Raw genomic sequence first — 19459 nt, 5'->3', positions numbered from 1 at the left:
AACAATATCTAAGATTTTCACAAATAAATTTTACTCCTTCAAATATTTGTAATAAAATCTGACCGAAGTAATATACTTTTAGTAGGACTTTATCATCCATCTTTCTCACTTACATTGGAATAAGAACTTCACTATCAAATTTTTTTACTTGATACGAAAGAATAGAGATAGAGGAGTTGAGAGAGGAAGAAGAAGAACAACAACGAGAGATCTCATAACTCGAATACGAGTTACACACACTTTTATATATATATATATATATAACAAATCGGACTCATCGATTACTATTGACAAATTTAAATAAAATATATAATAATTAATCGGATGGTTCGATTTGATTTTTGCAAAATAAAAAAAATTAAACCTATATGAAAATCGGACGGTCTAATTAGCTTGCCAAAATTCAAATTCTCCCTCCAACACAAATTGGACCGTCCTATTGGTTGGGCTAAATTTTTTTAACAAAAAAATCGGACAGTTTGATTTCTTCTCCCATGTTTTAGAAAAGGATGTCCCATATCCATGTCTAGTACCCTTATTTTCCATATGCAGGGATAACACACACAATCCTAGCATATCTAAAAAAATGAACTCCCAACCCCCGGTGATGTTTAAATTCGAATCAATTCAAATAAAACCTCATCTAATTGGATTAAATCTAAATTTGAAAATCAACCAAAATTGTGCTTACCAATTAGACTGAATTTTATTTTTGGTAAATTTTATTTATTGGATTTAATTTTGAATCGGGAATGGATTCTCTCGATTTTTTTGAATAATTGAGGAAGTAAAATATAATCTCTTATTATTAATTTTATAAGTGAGACTAAAAAAAATTAAAAAAAAATAGAGATTACATTTTATTCTCTCAATTATTAAAAAAGTTGATAGGATTTATTTTCATTTTGAATCTATTTCTCAATTCAATTTCATATTTTCATTCAATTAGTATAATTATTATTTTATAATACTACACATACAAATATTTTTATAATTAAGTCTAATTAAGTTGACATAAATTTTACAAAAAACTAATGCATGTATGCATCACGCTTTTCTTTTTCTTTATCCTTTTTCAACAAATTTTTTTTTGCATATAATACAAAAAATTTGTTGCAAATATATCTTTTGGTTGTGTGAATTAGTGTTATAAACATGTGATCCTTTTGTTAGTTCGATTTCAATATTTTAAATAGGTAGTCCTTAAAAAAATTTTATGTTATATACCAAAATTTTTACATTATACTAATTTTGTTAGTTGAATTTTAATATTCTTGACATATAGTCTTTTAAAAATTTTGGTATTATATACAAAAATTTCTGTTTTATGTACTAAAATTTTTTTGCTCAATAATTTCGTTAAATATATTAGGAGAAAAAAATAAACAAAAAAAGAAAAAGCCGACATTATTAAAAAGAACCACAGAAAAAAAGACAATAATGATATAGAGAAGAAAAAGAAAAAGAATATAACAATGACGATAATAAATTATATTTTTTATTTATTACATATTTTTATCTTATTTAGGTATTATTATTAATTTATAAATATTTTATAAAATAAGATTTATTTATTCACTTTACGAATCTAATTAAAAAAAAAATTAAATAAACCGATCTTATCTAAACTACTACAAATTATACCTTTTAAACGAGATAAATGTTTAAACTGGACACTTTGCTGAGTTGCCGTGTCTGCGTGTCGGACACAATACTCACCGACACTCGTCCGACACGCGTGTCTGTTGTATCCAAATCGTGTCTCAATAAAAAATAAAAAATTCTTCTCCAGACACACTTGGACACACTTAAATATCATCACGTGTCAATGGACGGTCTTATTCTTAATATATATTTTTAAAATAAATTTAGATATAGTATATATTATTATTTATTAAAACAAAAATATTTTAAATACTTGATATAATTAAAATAAGACATTAAAAATAATTTAAAAAATTAATTTATATTTTAATATCAATAAAATATTAAAATATCATTACGATTTATCTAAAAAATACTTTATATTTTATATGTATGCGTATCTCCGTGTCATGTAAGATTTTAAAATTCGCGTGTCGGCGTGTTCCGTGTCGTGTCGTGTCCCGTGTCAGTGTCATGTCCGTGCATCATAGATCTAAAGGCTCTGCAAACAATCATGCAAAATGCTGACGACAAAAATGATCTTTTGCCAAATATGAAAAACATTTGTCAAATTCATGTATATGTCTCAGATTACTGGTCTGCTACTGCAGGTTAAAATTTTTAGCTATTTTTTTTCATTTGAGTCCTTGAAGAATAATGTACCTAGACGGCTAGACATAGATTTTATAAGGTTTAATCATTTTTACATCATTATAATTACGATATCGAATAGGTCAACAGCAGAAAATCAAATTTAACTATTTAACTATCATTTCGGTCAAAACAAGCAACTATACTTATCCTTGTAACATCGTTAATCACTTTGTATATAGCAACCAGCTTAGAGCTTTGTACAATTATTAGTAGTATATATATGAACGTACCTAGCAGATATTGCTCAGAAGTAGACATGGAGTGGCAAATAAAATTGGAAGATCAATCTTCAAAGGGAGAAAACAAGACAACTTCAACAACTTTGACCTATTGTATTCAAAACACCGAGAAGGCAAAAATAGATTGAAAACCAGTAAAGGAGAGAACTATTTTGATTGAGTAGCACGACCAAAAACTTATTTATATAACAAGAGGAAAAATACATATTCATATGATAAATCTTCATAATATCTCCTCAGTCAAATTAAAGCATATGTGCAGACAACATTCTTCTAACCTCAAAAACATGATGACATTGCAAAGCAATCACTCAAGACTAGAGTCTTCAAATATTTCCACTAAAGCAAAAGGGCTGCTACCCAGGCAATTAAAATTTTAAAATGGCCTTCAAATCATATCAGAAGTATCTCCATTACAAAGGCAACAAACACGATTGGCAAAAGCCTAGTCAATTGTAATATAAAATTCTTCCTTCAACCATTACCTAAATTCAACTCAGTTAGATGTACACTTTTGGCAAACCATGATATTGGCCTTATATTGAATATTTTATATGGCAACAAAGATGATAAGATAAAAAAAATGAAAAACATTAAACAACAACCCCTCTGTTTCCTTTAATCCATCAAGTTTAAGGCTAACATCAATACTCAATTAATAAACATAAAAAATGCTATGTGTTTTCTACTTTTCTTACATAACAGCTGAAAGAGTGATTTTCTATTGAGATGTTGATATTTGAGGAACCTAGGTGCACATAAAATGGACCAGAGATGCAGTTTTTCACAAATAACTTGAAAAGTGCTCATACCTTCAATCTACAAATTGAAAGAACTTTGAGCATAGGACAGTTATGAAGCAATTTTATCAGCAATTCCGAGTCAACATGTGGAATTTCAAGGTCTAAATTACGTAAACAAGAAAATTCTGGAAAATCCAAAGTCGCAGCTGGAGTACGAAGCAAGCACTGTATACAGAAGATAACAAGATAGTAAATATAACACTTGAAACATAACATAATTCATCAAAATTGGAATAAAAAGTTACATCAAACATTATGTTCAATGGACAACGGAATTGCCAGAAGAATATTACCACTGTAGTGGAAAGTTTCAAGGCCAACAATTTTGTTTTTCTGAGTGCCTGGAGAAGCTCAAGTACCCAACCAACAGTCTTATCTTCTTGATCAATATCAACGTGAGCTTCTAACATATTGGGAAAATTGCCAAGCGTTACCCGTAAGCAAAAGTGCATAAATTGATATTCAGATATTCAAGAAATGGGGTGTCTATCTCAAGATGCTCAGTATCATTAAACCCCAGCAGGATAGGATGACGATGATTCTCTTTAAAGGTTAAACTCTTCAAGGAATGAGGCATATGGATAAAAGGTTTGTCAATATCTTCAACTGGAAATAAGTACAGTGAGCTTCAGATTTTCAAGAACTGGACAATCAGATAAAATGTCATCGAGGTTAACAAATGATATATCCAACTCTAGGTTCTTGAGGGATGGCAAATGGACATTTGGAATATAATATAAAGAAATAAAACGTCTTAAAACAAGGGATTCAAGGGAAGCACAATTCAATATCCATTCAAACAACTCGAAATTAGCATATCCAACGCATGAGCAGTAACTAGTAAGAATATTGCAATAAATTTTCATGAAATTTATCACTTTTATTAATTTGGTTTCTCATATTCTAATTTTATTATAGTGATTGTCAAAATTGAGCTTTAGGCACCATACTGATCTCTAGATCCCTTTCCGATGCTGAGTCGGCAGACACAGTGATGATGTGGCACTCCCTTGCTTCGCTGAACTAATGTGGCACACTTATTCGTCTTCTCCACTTCCACTAGTTGAATAGGTATTTATTTTATGGTTTTGTGCAATGCAGATTGCATCATACTATGGTTGGCCAGTATCTACTACACATTGCATTGCGGGAGCAATGGTGGGGTTTGGTGTAGCCTATTGAATGTAGACATATTGAAAAGCTTCAAGTAGTTGAGGATTCAGGTGAACAATGAAACATGAAATTTTAAAAGAGATTTAGTGTTCACAGTTTATTAGGCACACCACAAGAAAACATAAAGTTCTACAGAAAGCAAAGGTCAGAGTCTGTACCATCAGCATATACTGATTAGTCAGTCAACTGTAAGTTGGCATTTGTTGGAGCCCCTCGGTACTATAGACAATTCCTTGAAAATATGATCTTTGATCTTTTCCCCATAACTGGTATAAGTATGAATCATCATTCTCATTAAAACAAGGCCATTTTGTAGAATATATGCAACAAAAGCATGCTCTTCTAGAGAGTCTTCATATCCTCCAAATTCAAAAGTGTTCAAGTGTGATGTAACACAATTAGGAACACTGGTTGGCTGTAACATTGATTTCTGGTTCAAGGGAGGACCATGACCATGAAGTTCATTCTGACAAGAAGGAACAACTATGCTCAAAGGATGCAAGCAAATTACAAATAGACTATAAGGTTGAAAATCATACCTGAATAATGAGAACTTGAAGTTTATGACAACAATGAAGCAAGTCTAGTAGGAATCTAGATTTGAAAGATCCAAAACGAAGTTGCAAATGAAGCAAACAACCAAATTTGGGAAAGTCTATAGGTGGAGCACAAAGCAAGCTCTGTGTGTAAAAAATGTAACAAGATATCATAATTTAACAACGCTATAACAATAAATCCAGGGTGAAATCTGAATAATGATACTAATCATAATAAGCTGCATCTACTTAGCCACATTACCCCGGTTATTGAAGATCCCAACCTTAGTAATTTTGTTTTGCAGACTGCTTTGAGAAGCTCGGGTATCCAACCAATATGCTCATCCTCTTGATGACTCCAAATATCAAGATGTGCTTCCACCATGTTTGGAAAATCAGTAACCGAAAACCGGAGGTAACGACCCCATAACGAGACATGAAGGTACTCAAGAGATGGGGTCTCTATCTCCAAATGCTCAACAACTTCGCCATGATAGTCGTCTTGAAAAGTTAATCTCTTCAATGTACTAATAGGCACACGGACTGTAGGAAATTCAACCCGATCCAGGGTGAGCTTAAGAGTTTCAAGAACAGGACAGCAACCTAAAATCTTGTCTGCATTCACGTATTTGACATCCAACTCTAGGTTCTTGAGGGATGGCAAATGAACAGATTGAAGATCTTCATCTTCGATGGAAATATAACCTTTTAAACAGAGGGACACAAGTGAAGGGCAGGTGAAAATTCCACAAGGGACTCCATAATTCTCAAGAGAATACATCTGAGAGACAAACAGTTCTTGAAGGTAGGGTCCAGTGACAGCATTGATATAAGATCTAAAGTCATCCTCGCAAAGTACCTCACAGGAGAGGCGAAACTTCTTGATGTGGGGAAACCGGGATAGAGCCGCATTGATGAAAGCAATAAAACACTCATCCATTTCCTCTGCTGAACGTTCAGGGGTGCAAAAGGGACCATCATCGAGGTCCAATACTTGAAGCTCTTTCCAAAGGTGGCGCCACCGGCGAGAGAGGATGCTAGTGGCAACAGAATCTCTGGTTGGGAGGAACGAAAGGATGTAGCAGAGAAGCGAGTCCGGCATGGTGCTTATCATATCCATATTAATGGTTGTTGCTGTTTCTAGATTGTCTTCTTCTTCTTCTTCTTCTTCCATTTCCAGTTGCTCCGGAGGTTCAAAATAACTTTACTTCTTCGGAAAGCTTCATACAGGTTAGGCATAGAAAGATGCTGTCCGTTCTTTGTTCAGATCTTATTGTCTTAGACGAAATCAACTGATATAGTAAGATTTTGAAATTGAATTGGTCGATGTTCATGTCGTTGACTTGCAATTGTTCAGCTAACACGGTAAGGCCTCATACACCTTCAATGGTTGATTCGGTCTCTTACTTTCTTAGTTGATTTGTGTATAAAAAGAATATGATAAATTTAATAGACACAAGTTGAGTTTATAATTACATCTAATGGTGATAAATAATTTAACAAAATCATAGTTAAAAAAAAAGTATTTTCAATGAAAAACATAAAAATGTAAAAGATCTAAAATAGAAAAGATTTACACAAACATAAAAGAATATAAAATTTGGAGGGAACAAATGTTATGATAGCTATACAACAGTTAACTATGACGAATATCGTCTTAACAAAAATTTCCTTCACTATACAACTAACAACTAATCATCAGATGACAGGATGAACCTATACAACACTATCTCCTAAACTCTTACTACAATATGAGGCCAGAAAAACAAAAGGGAAAAAGGAGAGCGAGAGAGATTCAAAATAATATTTGTGCATCATAATTCCTATGATTCAATTAAGATGCTTGAAATAAAGAAATTATTAGGTACCAACCACCAGAAGAGAGAGAGAATTATGATTCAATTTATTAGTACTTTTACGGTAAAAAAAAATAGCCTGGTGCACAAACATCCTATATTGACTTAAGGTTTGATTACATATAGAGCCATATGAACATACTTTGGCATGTTGTCGTTGCAGTGTATGAGATTGGTGATGTTCCAGAAATAGTTGGTTGTAAGCGCCATTCTTTTTGGTAAGTTGGAAGCACAAAAGAGAACTAGAAAAGCAAGATTGAAGCGTTGATGAATCAAAATCATGGAGGTGGAAAAGGAGAAATAGCAAAGTTGGAGACTCGAAAAAGAAAATGGAAGTGGGAAAAAGAATAGTAGTATATGAAATTAAACTCAGAGACGGAGAGATTGAAAAAAGGAATACGAACGTCTGAGGACATGGAGAGATATCATAGTGACAGTGGTGAGAAGAAAATGATCGGGATAAAATAGAATTTTTAATGGTGAAAACTCTCGTGCATTGTCTTTATGTGAAGTTGATAGTCAAAAACCGTTAGATGATTTAATAAATTTGACTAAATTATCATCTAATGGTTTTCGATTATCACTTTTACATGAGTTCTCACTATTTTTAATATTTTCTTTTGCTTTGTATTTGTATATTTTAAATCAAACAAAACGCACCCTAAGAACAAGTCTTTAAACCATTCCATTAACGCAAAATATCCAACAAAAGAGTAATGCCAAATCACTCATATTTTTCTTCAACAAAAGAGTAACGCCAAATCTAGTTTTGATATAACAAATACTGCATAATTGTAATGTCAAAGAACTAACTATATTCAGTCCATTTAATGGATTCCATAGCCAAAAAATAAATTTCTCCAACTCACAGAATATCCTTGTGAATGGCTATTTACATATTTTACACTGCACAATAATATATATCAAAGGAGGAAATTATGCTATTCTTAATGCAACAACAACGATTATACTCCTAAATAATTTTCTTTTGCCGAACCTTCACTCAAGTTTAAGTTGGCAAATGCTTGAGCCAATTGGGACAACAGACAATTTTTTGAGAATATGATCTTTTATCTCTTGATCAGTAAAAGTCCTAGTATGAATTGTTACTGTCTTCAAAACAAGTCCTCTTTCTATAACATATGCAATGAATTCATGCTCCTCTTCCAAGTCTTCATAATCTCTAAACTCAATAATGCTCAGGTGTGATACAACACAACTTGGAACACTCACCGGTTGTGTCCAACTGCTAGGTTCAACAGGTTCCCCATACAAGCAACCGTAACTTACCGACTGAAAAGCGAAAACAGGGACAAGATTTCTCAAAGGATGCAACCAAATAACAGCTAGAGAAGAGAAAAAACAAAAATAATGAATTTAATTAAGTAATCATACCTCACATGCATGAATTAAGAGAGCTTCAAGCTTGCAACAACAGTGAAGCAAGTCTATTAGCACTCTGGAGTTGAAAAATTCAAAACCAATTTGCAGCCTAACCAAACAGCAGAATTGGGGAAACTCTAGAGATGGAACACAAATCAAACACTGCACATAAAATTCAATAAGATATTAATTTTAGGTGATACTAACAAGAAGATACCTTCATGTTAAGATGATAATTGAGAATCGTTAGACGGTTTGAGAACCGTTGGACGATCAAACCGTCTAACAGTTCTTAACAATAGCCTTCACACAAAGACAACTTCATGTGAGTAGTCGACTTAGTTTTAACACATAAGCAGTTAAGCACAACGATATCAATTTCATCATTCCTTAAGCATTACCGCGGTTGTTGAAGCTTGCAAGGCAAGAAATTTTGTTCCGCAGACTGCATTGAGAAGCTTGGGCATCCAATCAATATGCATATCATCAAAACAAATATTCAGACATGCTTCAACCAGATTCGGATAAGTCCTAACCGAAATCTGCGAGTAACAAGCTACTAAAGCAATATCAAGGTACTCAAGAGATGGCGTGTGTATCTCAAGATGATCAACCGTCGAATCGCAAGCTTCGCTCTCGAGAGTTAATCTCTTCAAAGAACGAGGCACGTGGATTTCATTTGGATCAATGCCACCGGAATTAAAGAATATAAAGACCTTGAGAGTTTCAAGCGCAGGGCAGAGGGATAAAAGCTTGTCAAGTTCAGTAGAGATTATTTCCAAGTCTAAGTTCTTGAGAGATGGCAACTGAAGAGATTTAAGATTATCAAAAGAAACAATGATATCACCTTTCAAGACGAGTGAGACCAGTGAGGGGCAAGAGAAAACACTGTAAGGTAACGTGTAAAAGGAGCCACTGGTGTTCCAAAGAGAGAGGTACAGTTCTTGGAGGTGAGGCTCGGAAGTAACGGCGTCGATCCAAAATGAGAGGGTACAGGAGTAATTTCGCACCTCACCCTCGAGGCGGAACTTCTGGATGCGACGAACTTGAACCTGGTGTAGAACCTCGTTGACGAAATCAACGAAGCGATCTTCTACGTGGTCTCGTGAAAGTTCAGGGGTGTTAAAGGAGTAACCGTCAAGGTTGAGGACATGGAGGTGCTTCCAGAGGTGGCGCCACCTGCGGGAGAGGACGCTGGTGGCTATGGATGTTCTGGTTGGGAGGAAGGAGAGGATGTGGCAGAGGATCGAGTCCGGTAGGGTGCTGATGCTTGTCGATGTTTCTGACTTGTCGTCTTCTGGCTCCATGTTAGGTGCTGTGGAGTGTCGCCGATGACGGTGGTGGGCTGAGCAGAGAGTGACGATGGAGTGTGTGGTCGGTAACTAACTAAATACGAGTTTAAGAAAGAAAAAAAAAAGTGGCTGATGCTACAGTGCTACTCTACCATTTCCGGAAGGGAAATAGTGCCATAGTGGTGTTAACAAAAAACAAAATTACAATTATACCCACGCATAAAAAAACAATTAGATGCATGAAATATTAGGGGAAAAAAAGAATGATTTTACAAGAGAGAAATGCTAAGAACAAATCCTTTTTATTAATATTAGCCAACATTTTGAACTAAACTTTGATTTTTAACTAAGAAAGTATAGGGAGCCAAATAGAGGTTTAAGGAATATTAGAGATATAACCATTAGTGTTATCTTTTTTTATTAGTATAAGCTTCTGGAATGAATGATATCATGATATGGTATTAGAATTCTAGATCCAAAAGGTCAAGAGTTTGATTCTTGATTCTTGGTAAATCCCAAAATCAACTTAAGCTTTAGGGGATTCTTTTAACTATTAAAATTTAAAAATTAAAACTCACAATTTAATACTTGAAATTTTAGAATATTAATAAAAATAATAAATTTTATTAATTATATACAAATATTTTTTTATAAAATAACATAGACAATAAAAATACTATAAAAATGTAGATATATGAAAAAAAGTGTATGTGAGAATTTTATTTTTATAATTAGCAAAACAGTTTTATTTTTATTTAAAATGAAAAGATAAAAACTCGTCTGCAGTTAGCGCCCGTGTTGAATGCCCTTCGAAAGTAGCTTTGCATCTTTACAAGGGATTTATACAAGCATGCTTTTATAAGTTTTTTCTACTTTAATAATCTTATTGATACTAAATATTTGCAGACCAGCATTAGAAGATCCTCAAATCACATCACATTTGACAACTAAAAAATCAAAGCTATGCCAAATTCAGTCTGCTATATTATGCTGAAAAATTCTACCCTCCAATTACTGATAATTCATGTAACCATTGATGCAAAAGAAGCATATAGTTCAGCAGAGAGCCGAGAGCATACAAAAACAAAGTCCTTATCACAGGTGAATGCTGATCAGTTAGTTTATTTCAACTCGGCCTAGAGCCCTTTGTATTTCAGATAATGTCTCGTTGTCTTAATAATATTTAGCATGAATTCTCATTGTCTTTAAAACAAATCCTCTTTGTAAAATATAGAGAAAACATGGTTCTAAAACAAAATTCAGCGATTTTGAAGACAAAAAAATTTTAGGGAATTGTCGGCCAAAACCATAATAACTAAAATGGTACTTAAATTTGCATGTTCATCTTATAAGTGCTGCACTCTTTATTAATTAAATAAATCTTAACTCTTCATTTATTATTCATTTATTATTTTATATGAATAACTCAGATTTACAATTTAAAATTTAAAACTTAAAATTTAAAATTTAAAATTCAAAATTTTAAAGTTTAAAATATAACATTTAAAATTTATTGTTCAAAGTATAAAATTTAGAATTTAAAATTTAAACTTTAAAATTAAAGGTGAGCATCATTAGCAAATTTCCCCAAGTCTTTCATCAAAAGAAATTCCCCTAAGTCTCAAAGGCAATTAGACTATAGGTTGAAGTGCCTACTTTTGCAAGCCCAAGGGATCATACAAGACAATACAAGTTTAGACAGCTTTCCCATAGAAGAAATCAAGAAAAAGACAAGGAAATACTTTTTGGATGCAAGGCAAAATGAAGGGCATGCAACTGTAAGTCAGCACCCCTTTCATTATTCATTGCAGAATGCAGAGAGGAGATACTTTTTGGATGTTGTTAGCCTTTTGGATAAGCAAGTGCAGGACATGAAGTTAATGACTAATGAAATAAGAAGATTGGAAGGTAATTTGGAAATTTTATATAGTAGGCTTGGACAAAGAATTTCCAATTCTATGAATTCTGAAGGCATTTGCATATGTTTTTTCAGAATACATGTGGTTGGGTCATTGGTGAAATTGTGTGAATATATTCCCTGCTAGAGTGCAACTTTGCATTTATGATACTGATGATTTGGCTTATGGATGATGAACAAGAGAATTAATGAATCATATGGTACTAGGACATTAGTATTTAAACTGGACTTTGAGCTTCATGGCTGTATCAGGAAGTTCATTTTTTCGCTTCTTGAAAATGATGGTGGCTTTGCATGTCAGAAATTCTACATACATACAAGAAAGAGACAAGGAAATACATACATACTTCAACATTATCAAATCCAACCATCAAGAATGGAACTGGTTCTGTTTGCCAATCCCCTTAGATCATACATTCCTACCAAACTATTTAGAAAGACAGGTATTCGAAAAAACAAATAACTGATAGAGCAACAAAGTCCTTACCAAAGGTAAATGCTGATCAGTTAGTGTACTTCAAGTCGGCACATGCTAGAACCCCTTTGTATTTCAGATAATGCCATGTAACGTCGACGTTTTAAGTCTAGGTTATCATATTTAGCATGAATTCTCATTGTCTTTAAAACAAGTCCTTTCTGTAAAATATATGCAGTAAATTCATGCTCCTCTGGAGTGTCTTGATATCCTCGATATTCAACAGTGTTCAAGTGTGATACAATACAGTTAGGAACGCTAAGTGGCTGTGTCCAATCATTGCGTTTATGGGAGTTTCGGTAAGACTTGCGCAAATGATCATCAATGAACTGAAAACAAGGAACAAGTCAAGTCAAAGACGCAAACAAATTGCAAATAGACAAAAAGTTGAAGTGATGGGATCAACCAAACCTCAGATGTATAAATTTTTAGAGTTTGAAGCTTAGGACAATTGCGAAGCAAGTCTATTAGAAGCGTACTGTTGAAACCATAAAAATCAAGTTGCAGCTGAATCAAATTGCAAAAGTCGGGAAGGTTTAGAACTGGTGCACGAATCAAGCACTGCGTGCAAAAGATCATTGGATATTAGTTTCAACACATGACTAAAACCATAATAAATTCATCGTTTGTTAAGCAAATCACCTCGATTGTTGAAACTTGCAGCCACAAGAATTTTGTTTTGCAAAGTGCCCGAAGGAGCTTAGGAACCCAAGCAACATGCCTAGGCTTAACAAAAATATCTAGACATGCTTTCTTGATGTTGGGATAATCACAAACCAAAATCTGTTTGTAACAACCCCATAAACTGATACGTAGGTATTAAAGAGATGGAGTGTTTACCTCAAAAAGCTCAAGTGTCACATTTTCGTAATGTGAATATTGTTCCTGCAAAATGCTAGTAAATTAAAAATCAGAGATTAAGTCATTTGATAAGGTCATATAACATCACAATAATAATAATATCAGTGACCTCAAAGGTTAAACTCTTCAAGGGACGAGGCATGTGGATTGCTTCAGAATCGAAATCAGTGTCATCAGTCCTGAAGTTAAGAGTTTCAAGAACTGGGCAACCAGATAGAAGCACATCGAGGTTCAGATGGTTGATATGCAGCTCTAGGTTCTTGAGGGATGGGAAAATAGTTTTACTGGCAGTGGGATCAGAATAATCCAGCAAAATATTCATATTACCGTCCAAAACGAGCGACACGAGCGACTTGTTATATAAAAGGAAAGCATCCCAGTTATAAATCCGCCCATCGGTCCTCAGAGAGAAATAGAGTTCACTAACGTTTCTGATGAAGTAATCAATCCAATCAAGAAGGTCTCTATACCAATTTCCACCCACCCAGCAAGAGAGGCGGAACTTACGGATGGGGGCCAGAAGCGGCTCAAACTCATAGAGAAGATTAAGAAAGCGCCCTTTTGGCTTTTGCTTCATCATGTGAACGTTCAGGGGTGAAAAGGAAATCATCGTTGAGGTCCAAGACATGGACTTTCTTCCAGAGGTAGCGCCACCTGCGAGAGAGCACGCTGGTGGCCACGGACGTTCTGGTTGGAAGGAATGAGAGGATGTTGCACAGGATTTCATCCGGCAGCCTGCTGATAAGGTCCCTATCAACTGCTGCTTTCATTTGCTTCCGCCGTTTCCCCATTTTGAGGCTGAGGGAGACAGCAGAGGAAGTGGCTAGGGTATTGTGGGATTCAACTATTCAAGTGTGTCAAACATTTGTTTTTGAAACAAAAAAATGGGATAAATATTAAGTACAAACCCTGGATCTGACACGTGTCCCCATCAATTGTTAAAGTGTTCGTTAACAATAATAAAAATCTTCATTCTTTAACACATCATCTGCTCTGTTGACATTTGGAATATTTGTCAGCAAAGTCCTAAAAAATTATCTGCATCTAGTTTGCTTGGGATGTGAAACAAATTCAAAGGCAAGTATATGAGTCAGTAACTTTTGTGATTTGTAGCCATCAAAATAGTTATCAATGATGATTTTAATGGTGTGAAATTTGTGTGAAATTTTATCCAATGGCTCACTTTTTTTTTACTGGTTACATGCTGGCCAGAATTTAACAAAGTTACTGGCCCTAAACTTTTCCATTGCAGAATGGGTTGATCAATGGTTCCTTAAACAACAATCCTTATAACTACGTTTGCTTATAAGGATAGAACATTAAAATAAAAATATTAAAATATAAAATTATATTTGATAAATAAAATATAAATAAAAATATTATATTTAAAAATATTAAATTAATATTTTTGTATTTATAAACATTAATAAAAAATATAATTTATTTTTTATTAATTTTTAAATAAAAAATAAAAATAAATTAAATTTTTATAATTTGTTGAAATTGAATCCTTCATGTTATTTGTAAGATAAGAGTACAATTGTAAATTGTGATATATGCGTAGAGTTGTTACTTTTCATTAAAATGTCTTGAATTAATTGCAACTTACTAAGGGTACTTTATGACAAAATTGTTTTCCTCTATCTACCTGGCACCTGCTGTAGCAGCAAGCAAGAAAATAAAAAAGAATTTATAAAATAAATATGTTACTTAGATTAAAAGGTGACATTCCTGTTGCTGAATATTATCAACACGAAACTCTTCAAATTAAATAACCAATTTGAAAAAAGATGCAAAGTCAATTAGACTACTTCGCACTCTAAACAGATTTTTGAACCAATAAGGAAAGAATGATTTTGATTCGCAAGCACAGCAAAAAGCTTCCATATTATGAAATCCCAATTATACCAAATTTTCTAGAGAAATTAAACGCATTAACATCATTCTTTTCTTTCTTTTTCTTTTTCTTTTTCTTTTTTGGTCGTGAACATCATTCTTTTCAACTAGAAAACATGGCATTGCAAAACAATCACTAAAGACTAGAGTCTTCAAACATTCCAATTGAAGAAAAACGTACTGCAATGGACTTGGAGGTGCTTCCAGAGGTGGCGCCACCTGCGGGAGAGGACGCTGGTGGCCATGGATGTTCTGGTATGGAGGAAGGAGAGGATGTGGCAGAGGATCGAGTCCGGTAGGGTGCTGATGGTTGTCGATGTTTCTGGCTCCATGTTAGGTGCTGTGGAGTGTTGCCGATGACGGTGGTGGGCTGAGGAGAGAGTGACGATGGAGTCTGTGGTTGGTAACTAACTATTAACTAACTACAACGAGTTTAAGGGAAAAAAAAAATAGTGGCTGATGCTATCTACCATTTCCGAAAGGGAAATAGTGCCATAGTGGTGTTAACAAAAAAAAATTACAATTATATATCCATTGATGCTTGTATAAATCCATCGATAATTGTAATTTTTTTTTACAAGCATGCTTTTATAACTTTTTTCTACTTTAATAATCTTATTGATACTAAATATTTGCAGACCAGCACTATAAGATCCTCAAATCACATCACATTTGCCTCCAAAACTAAAAAATCAAAGTTTTGCCAAATTCAGTCTGCTATATTATGCTGAAAAATTCTACCCTCAAATAACTACCGAGATTCAACACATCAATGGTTTTTTTTTTTTTTTTTTTTCAGATCATGGCATTATTGTCTTGGTCTACAATTTATATAAATTATTTTTACAGCACCAAGTTATCTAACTGTAAAAGCTAAGTATGCACAGTACAGTTTCATGATTTATTTTTTACAATGTAGCAACGGCTAGTAGTCTTAAGTGTAGGGTTGCTATCAATCTAGTTCTCCAAAAAGTAAAATCAATAGTTTATGCACATTGTAAGAGCAAAGGAAATACATACATACTTCAACATTATCAAATCCAACCACCAAGAATGGAACTGTCTGTTTGCCAATTCCCTTAGATCATACATTCATAGCAAACTATTTAGAATTTGTGACAGGTATTGGAAAAAACAAATTACTGATAGTTCATGTAACCATTGATGCAAAAGAAGCATATAGTTCAGCAAAGAGCCGAGAGCATAGAGCAACAAAGTCCTTACCACAGGTGAATGCTAATCAGTTAGTCTATTTCAAGTCGGCACATGTTAGAGCCCCTTTGTATTTCAGATAATGCCTGGGAAATTTCCCATTTTAAGTAGTGGGGGCAATAATATTTAGCATGAATTCTCATTGTCTTTAAAACAAGTCCTCTTTGTAAAATATATGCAGTAAATTCATGCTCCTCTGGAGTGTTCTGATAGCCTCGATATTCAACTGTGTTCAAGTGTGATACAATACAGTTAGGAACGCTACTTGGCTGTCTCCAACCGTTGCGTTTATGGGGATTTAAGTAAGACAAGTAAAAATAATCTTCACCGTCAAGGGACTGAAAACAAGAAACAAGTCAAAGTCAAAAGATGCAAACAAATTGCAAATAGACAAAAAGTTGATGTTATGTGATCGATCATACCCCCAATACATAAATTTTTAGAGCTTGAAGCTTAGGACAATGGTGAAGCAAGTCTATTAGAAGTTTAGCCTTGAAATCTTCAAAATCGAGTTGCAGCTGAATCAAATTGCAAAAATCGGGAATGTCTAGAACTGGTGCAGGAAGCAAGCACTGTGTAAAAAGATAAATGGATATTAATTCAACACATAACCGAAACCATAAATTTATCGTTTCGTTAAGCAAATCACCTGGATTGTTGAAACTTTCAGCCACAAGAATTTTGTTTTGCAAAGTGCACCGAGGAGCTTAGGAACCCAAGCAACATTCCTACGCTTAGGCCAAATGTCTAGACACGCTTTCTTGATGTTGGTATAATCACAAACCAAAATCCGTTTGTAATCACAACGTAATTCGAGATGTAGGTATTCAAGAGATGGAGTGTCTAACTGAAGACGCTTAAGTGTCACAACTTCGGAATAGTGATATCGCTCCTGCAAAACGTTAGCAAATTAAAAATCAGAGGCTAAGTCATGTGATAAGGCCATATCACATCAATAATAATAAGTTAATAACAACCACCTCAAAGGTTAAACTCTTCAAGGTACGAGGCATGTGAATTGCTTCAAGATCGAAATCAGCCTCACGAGTCGTGAACTTAATTAAAGTGACCCGAAGAGTTTCAAGAGCCGGGCAGCCAGAAAGAAAGACATCGAGGTTCAGATAGTCGATATGCAGCTCTAGATTCTTGAGGGATGGCAAAAACAGCTTACCATCCAGATTCACATCGTCAAAAATAATATTAATATTACCGTCCAAAACGAGCGACACGAGCGAAGTGCTATAGATATACTCAAAATGCAAGGTGTAAGTCATCCTATTGGTGGTCCTCGTAGAAAAATACAGTTCCCTAACTCCCTCACTGACAGAACCAATCCACTCAAAAAGTCTTCTATACCCATAGTCATCCGCCCGGCAAGAGAGTCGGACCTTACGGAGAGGGTTGAAACCCGACACAACCTTTTCGAGAAAATTAATAAAGCACTCTTCTGCTTCCTCATCTGAACGGTCATGGGTGTAAAGGAAATCATCGTTGAGGTCCAACACTTGGACTTTCTCCCAGAGGTAGCGCCACCTGCGAGAGAGCACGCTGGTGGCCATGGACGTTCTGGTTGGAAGGAATGAGAGGATGTGGCACAGGATTTCATCCGGCAGGCTGCTGATAACGTCCCTATCAACTGCTGCTTTCCTTTGCTTCCGCCGTTTCCCCATTTTGACAGCAGAGGAGGTGGCTAGGAATTGTGGGATACAACAAGTGTGTCAAACAATTTCTTTTGACCAAAAAAAAAAAATGGGATAAATAAAAACAAGCTCAATATTTCAGTAGAGTTTCCAAAACCTGCACAGAATACGGGTTTGGGAGGGAAACCGCGAATCTGACCCGTGTTTCCTCAATAGTAAGATTGTAAAAGAATTAATGATAAAATTGTGAAAGAATAAGAATAAAAAAAAATGAAAAAATTTTGATAGATTGAATTATAAAGAAAAAATTAAATATATATAAGATTTGTTTGGGTGAGTTTCTAAGAAAAGATCTTTTTTTTGAGTTATTTTTTTTTAAAAGATCTTATGGAAAAGTAAAAAGATATAACAAGATATTTTTAAAAGATTTTTTTTTTTGAGTTATCTTTTTTTAAAAGATCTTATAGAAAAGAAAAAATTACTTTTATATTTGGGTATCTCATGTAAAAAGATATTTTTATTTATCAATTATGTTTGGATATAACAATATAAAAGTACTTATTTATTTATTTATTACATGAAAAACATCTTTTTTTTAAGAAAAAAAGACATTTTAAAAAAAGATGTAAATTACAATTTTTAAAAAAAAGATGTTTTTTTTATTTTTCTAGTGCTTTTACTTTTACTACTCGAAATTTGCCAAACACGCTAAAAAATAAAAAAAAGATATTTTTTATTAAAAAATTTTTTTTTATTAAAATAATAGCACCCAAACAAGCACGTAGAGTATTGCTTAAGAAAGATAAAAGTAAAAATAAAATAAGATGAGAAAATAACATAAAGATATAATAAAAATTAAAATTATAATTGAATTTATGAATTTTGTTAGGTTAAATTTGTGGGTCACAACATGTTTTTTATTCTTGTCATGAGTTAAGGTGAAAGAATAGTTTAATATTTATTTTTATATTTTTATTTAAAAAATTAATAAAAATTATAGATGTTTTAGAAGGAGATGTTTTGTCATGTGATGATACACAACTATTGATTTGTAAAAGTATTTCTGTGCGTATAAAATAAGCTTGATCTTGGAGACCGAGATCTTAATTACGAAGTTCAATTCTTGGATGCTATCAATGGCTATCAAAAAGGTGACATTCCTGGTGCTTAACGATGGTTAATTATGATTTTGATTATTTTTATGTTTAAAATTATTCTTTAAACATTAAATTTTATTTTAAAATTATATTTTTTATTTTTTTAGACAAAAAAATCCTCGTCTTCCAAACACATAACTTGTGGGTTGTGGGTCTTAATCCCTACATTCGGAGCTCCATTCGTCACAATAAAACCATGACTCTGCCAATGCCAACATCATCGATTTGATTTCGCAATTGTAGCGAGGAGGAGGATCGGAATCTACATAACACATGATGTCTACACTGTTTCAGGACCCATTCGGCAGTGCCGTCGACATCGTCGTCATAGAGCATCTGGATGGCACCTTCAAGTCTTCTCCTTGGTACGTCCATTCCAAGGCGTTCTCAAGGCAAGGGAGAAGATTATTGACACCAATATCAATGGCATCGACGGTGATTTACTCAGAGAAGTAGATGTTGAATACGGTGATGAAAATGATGATAACCGTTCCTGTCATCTCAATGGCATGCAAATACAAGAATGTCTTAGGCCCAAAAGCTGCAACTATGATTCAGAAAATAGAAATGGGAATGCTGGGGCAAGGTCTGGCGGCTCGTTTCTTGGCTGTGTTTGGGCGAAAGTCAATAGAAAAAAGTGAAGGTGTGTCAAAATAAATTATTTAGAATATATACTCATTTTGGTTCTCAAAGAAATTTTAGATTGGACATTTTAGTTCC

The 19459-nt window shown here is 33.8% G+C and overlaps 4 protein-coding genes across 11 annotated transcripts; all 4 read right to left on the bottom strand.

Annotated features, from left to right (window-relative positions):
* Positions 1-3133: 3133 nt before the first annotated feature.
* LOC107619730 (putative FBD-associated F-box protein At5g56820) lies at positions 3134-6600 on the bottom strand. 6 transcript variants are annotated; one of them, XM_088498343.1, is made up of 5 exons: positions 5312-6600; positions 5053-5193; positions 4291-4979; positions 3634-3946; positions 3134-3505 (listed from the first exon to the last, which is right to left on the bottom strand). In XM_088498343.1, exons 1-3 carry the CDS (start codon positions 6221-6223, stop codon positions 4692-4694), a joined length of 1341 nt encoding a protein of 446 aa, XP_088354469.1. In that variant the 5' UTR covers positions 6224-6600; the 3' UTR covers positions 3134-3505; positions 3634-3946; positions 4291-4691. The 6 variants fall into 6 exon arrangements, with proteins under 6 accessions (XP_088354469.1, XP_020967231.1, XP_020967236.1 ...); XM_021111572.2 differs by having other exon boundaries at positions 3634-4541; positions 4672-4979; XM_021111577.2 differs by having other exon boundaries at positions 3634-3983; positions 4672-4979.
* Positions 6601-7697: 1097 nt separating this feature from the next.
* On the bottom strand, positions 7698-13711 carry LOC107618089 (F-box/FBD/LRR-repeat protein At1g16930). 3 transcript variants are annotated; one of them, XM_088498340.1, is made up of 6 exons: positions 12944-13711; positions 12616-12858; positions 12385-12534; positions 8690-12302; positions 8301-8450; positions 7698-8198 (listed from the first exon to the last, which is right to left on the bottom strand). In XM_088498340.1, exons 4-6 carry the CDS (start codon positions 9593-9595, stop codon positions 7905-7907), a joined length of 1350 nt encoding a protein of 449 aa, XP_088354466.1. In that variant the 5' UTR covers positions 9596-12302; positions 12385-12534; positions 12616-12858; positions 12944-13711; the 3' UTR covers positions 7698-7904. The 3 variants fall into 3 exon arrangements, with proteins under 3 accessions (XP_088354466.1, XP_088354467.1, XP_016175512.1); XM_088498341.1 differs by having other exon boundaries at positions 12616-12868; positions 12944-13382; XM_016320026.3 differs by having other exon boundaries at positions 12616-13711.
* LOC107618088 (putative F-box/FBD/LRR-repeat protein At5g56810) lies at positions 12006-13156 on the bottom strand. The gene is made up of 5 exons (XM_088498574.1): positions 12944-13156; positions 12814-12858; positions 12616-12756; positions 12385-12534; positions 12006-12302 (listed from the first exon to the last, which is right to left on the bottom strand). Exons 1-5 carry the CDS (start codon positions 13154-13156, stop codon positions 12006-12008), a joined length of 846 nt encoding a protein of 281 aa, XP_088354700.1.
* Positions 13712-15728: 2017 nt separating the features above from the next.
* Positions 15729-17840, bottom strand: LOC148543573 (FBD-associated F-box protein At2g26860-like). Its single transcript, XM_016320023.3, has 4 exons — positions 16923-17840; positions 16592-16834; positions 16365-16514; positions 15729-16280 (listed from the first exon to the last, which is right to left on the bottom strand). Exons 1-4 carry the CDS (start codon positions 17610-17612, stop codon positions 15975-15977), a joined length of 1389 nt encoding a protein of 462 aa, XP_016175509.1. The 5' UTR covers positions 17613-17840; the 3' UTR covers positions 15729-15974.
* Positions 17841-19459: the final 1619 nt, after the last annotated feature.

The sequence above is a fragment of the Arachis ipaensis genome, chromosome B9 (assembly GCF_059453495.1).
Source record: "Arachis ipaensis isolate K30076 ecotype BB chromosome B9, ASM5945349v1, whole genome shotgun sequence".
NCBI lineage: Eukaryota > Viridiplantae > Streptophyta > Magnoliopsida > Fabales > Fabaceae > Arachis > Arachis ipaensis.
The sequence above is the reverse complement of the archived record's forward strand: the minus strand, read 5'-3'. Positions and strand labels throughout refer to the sequence as shown.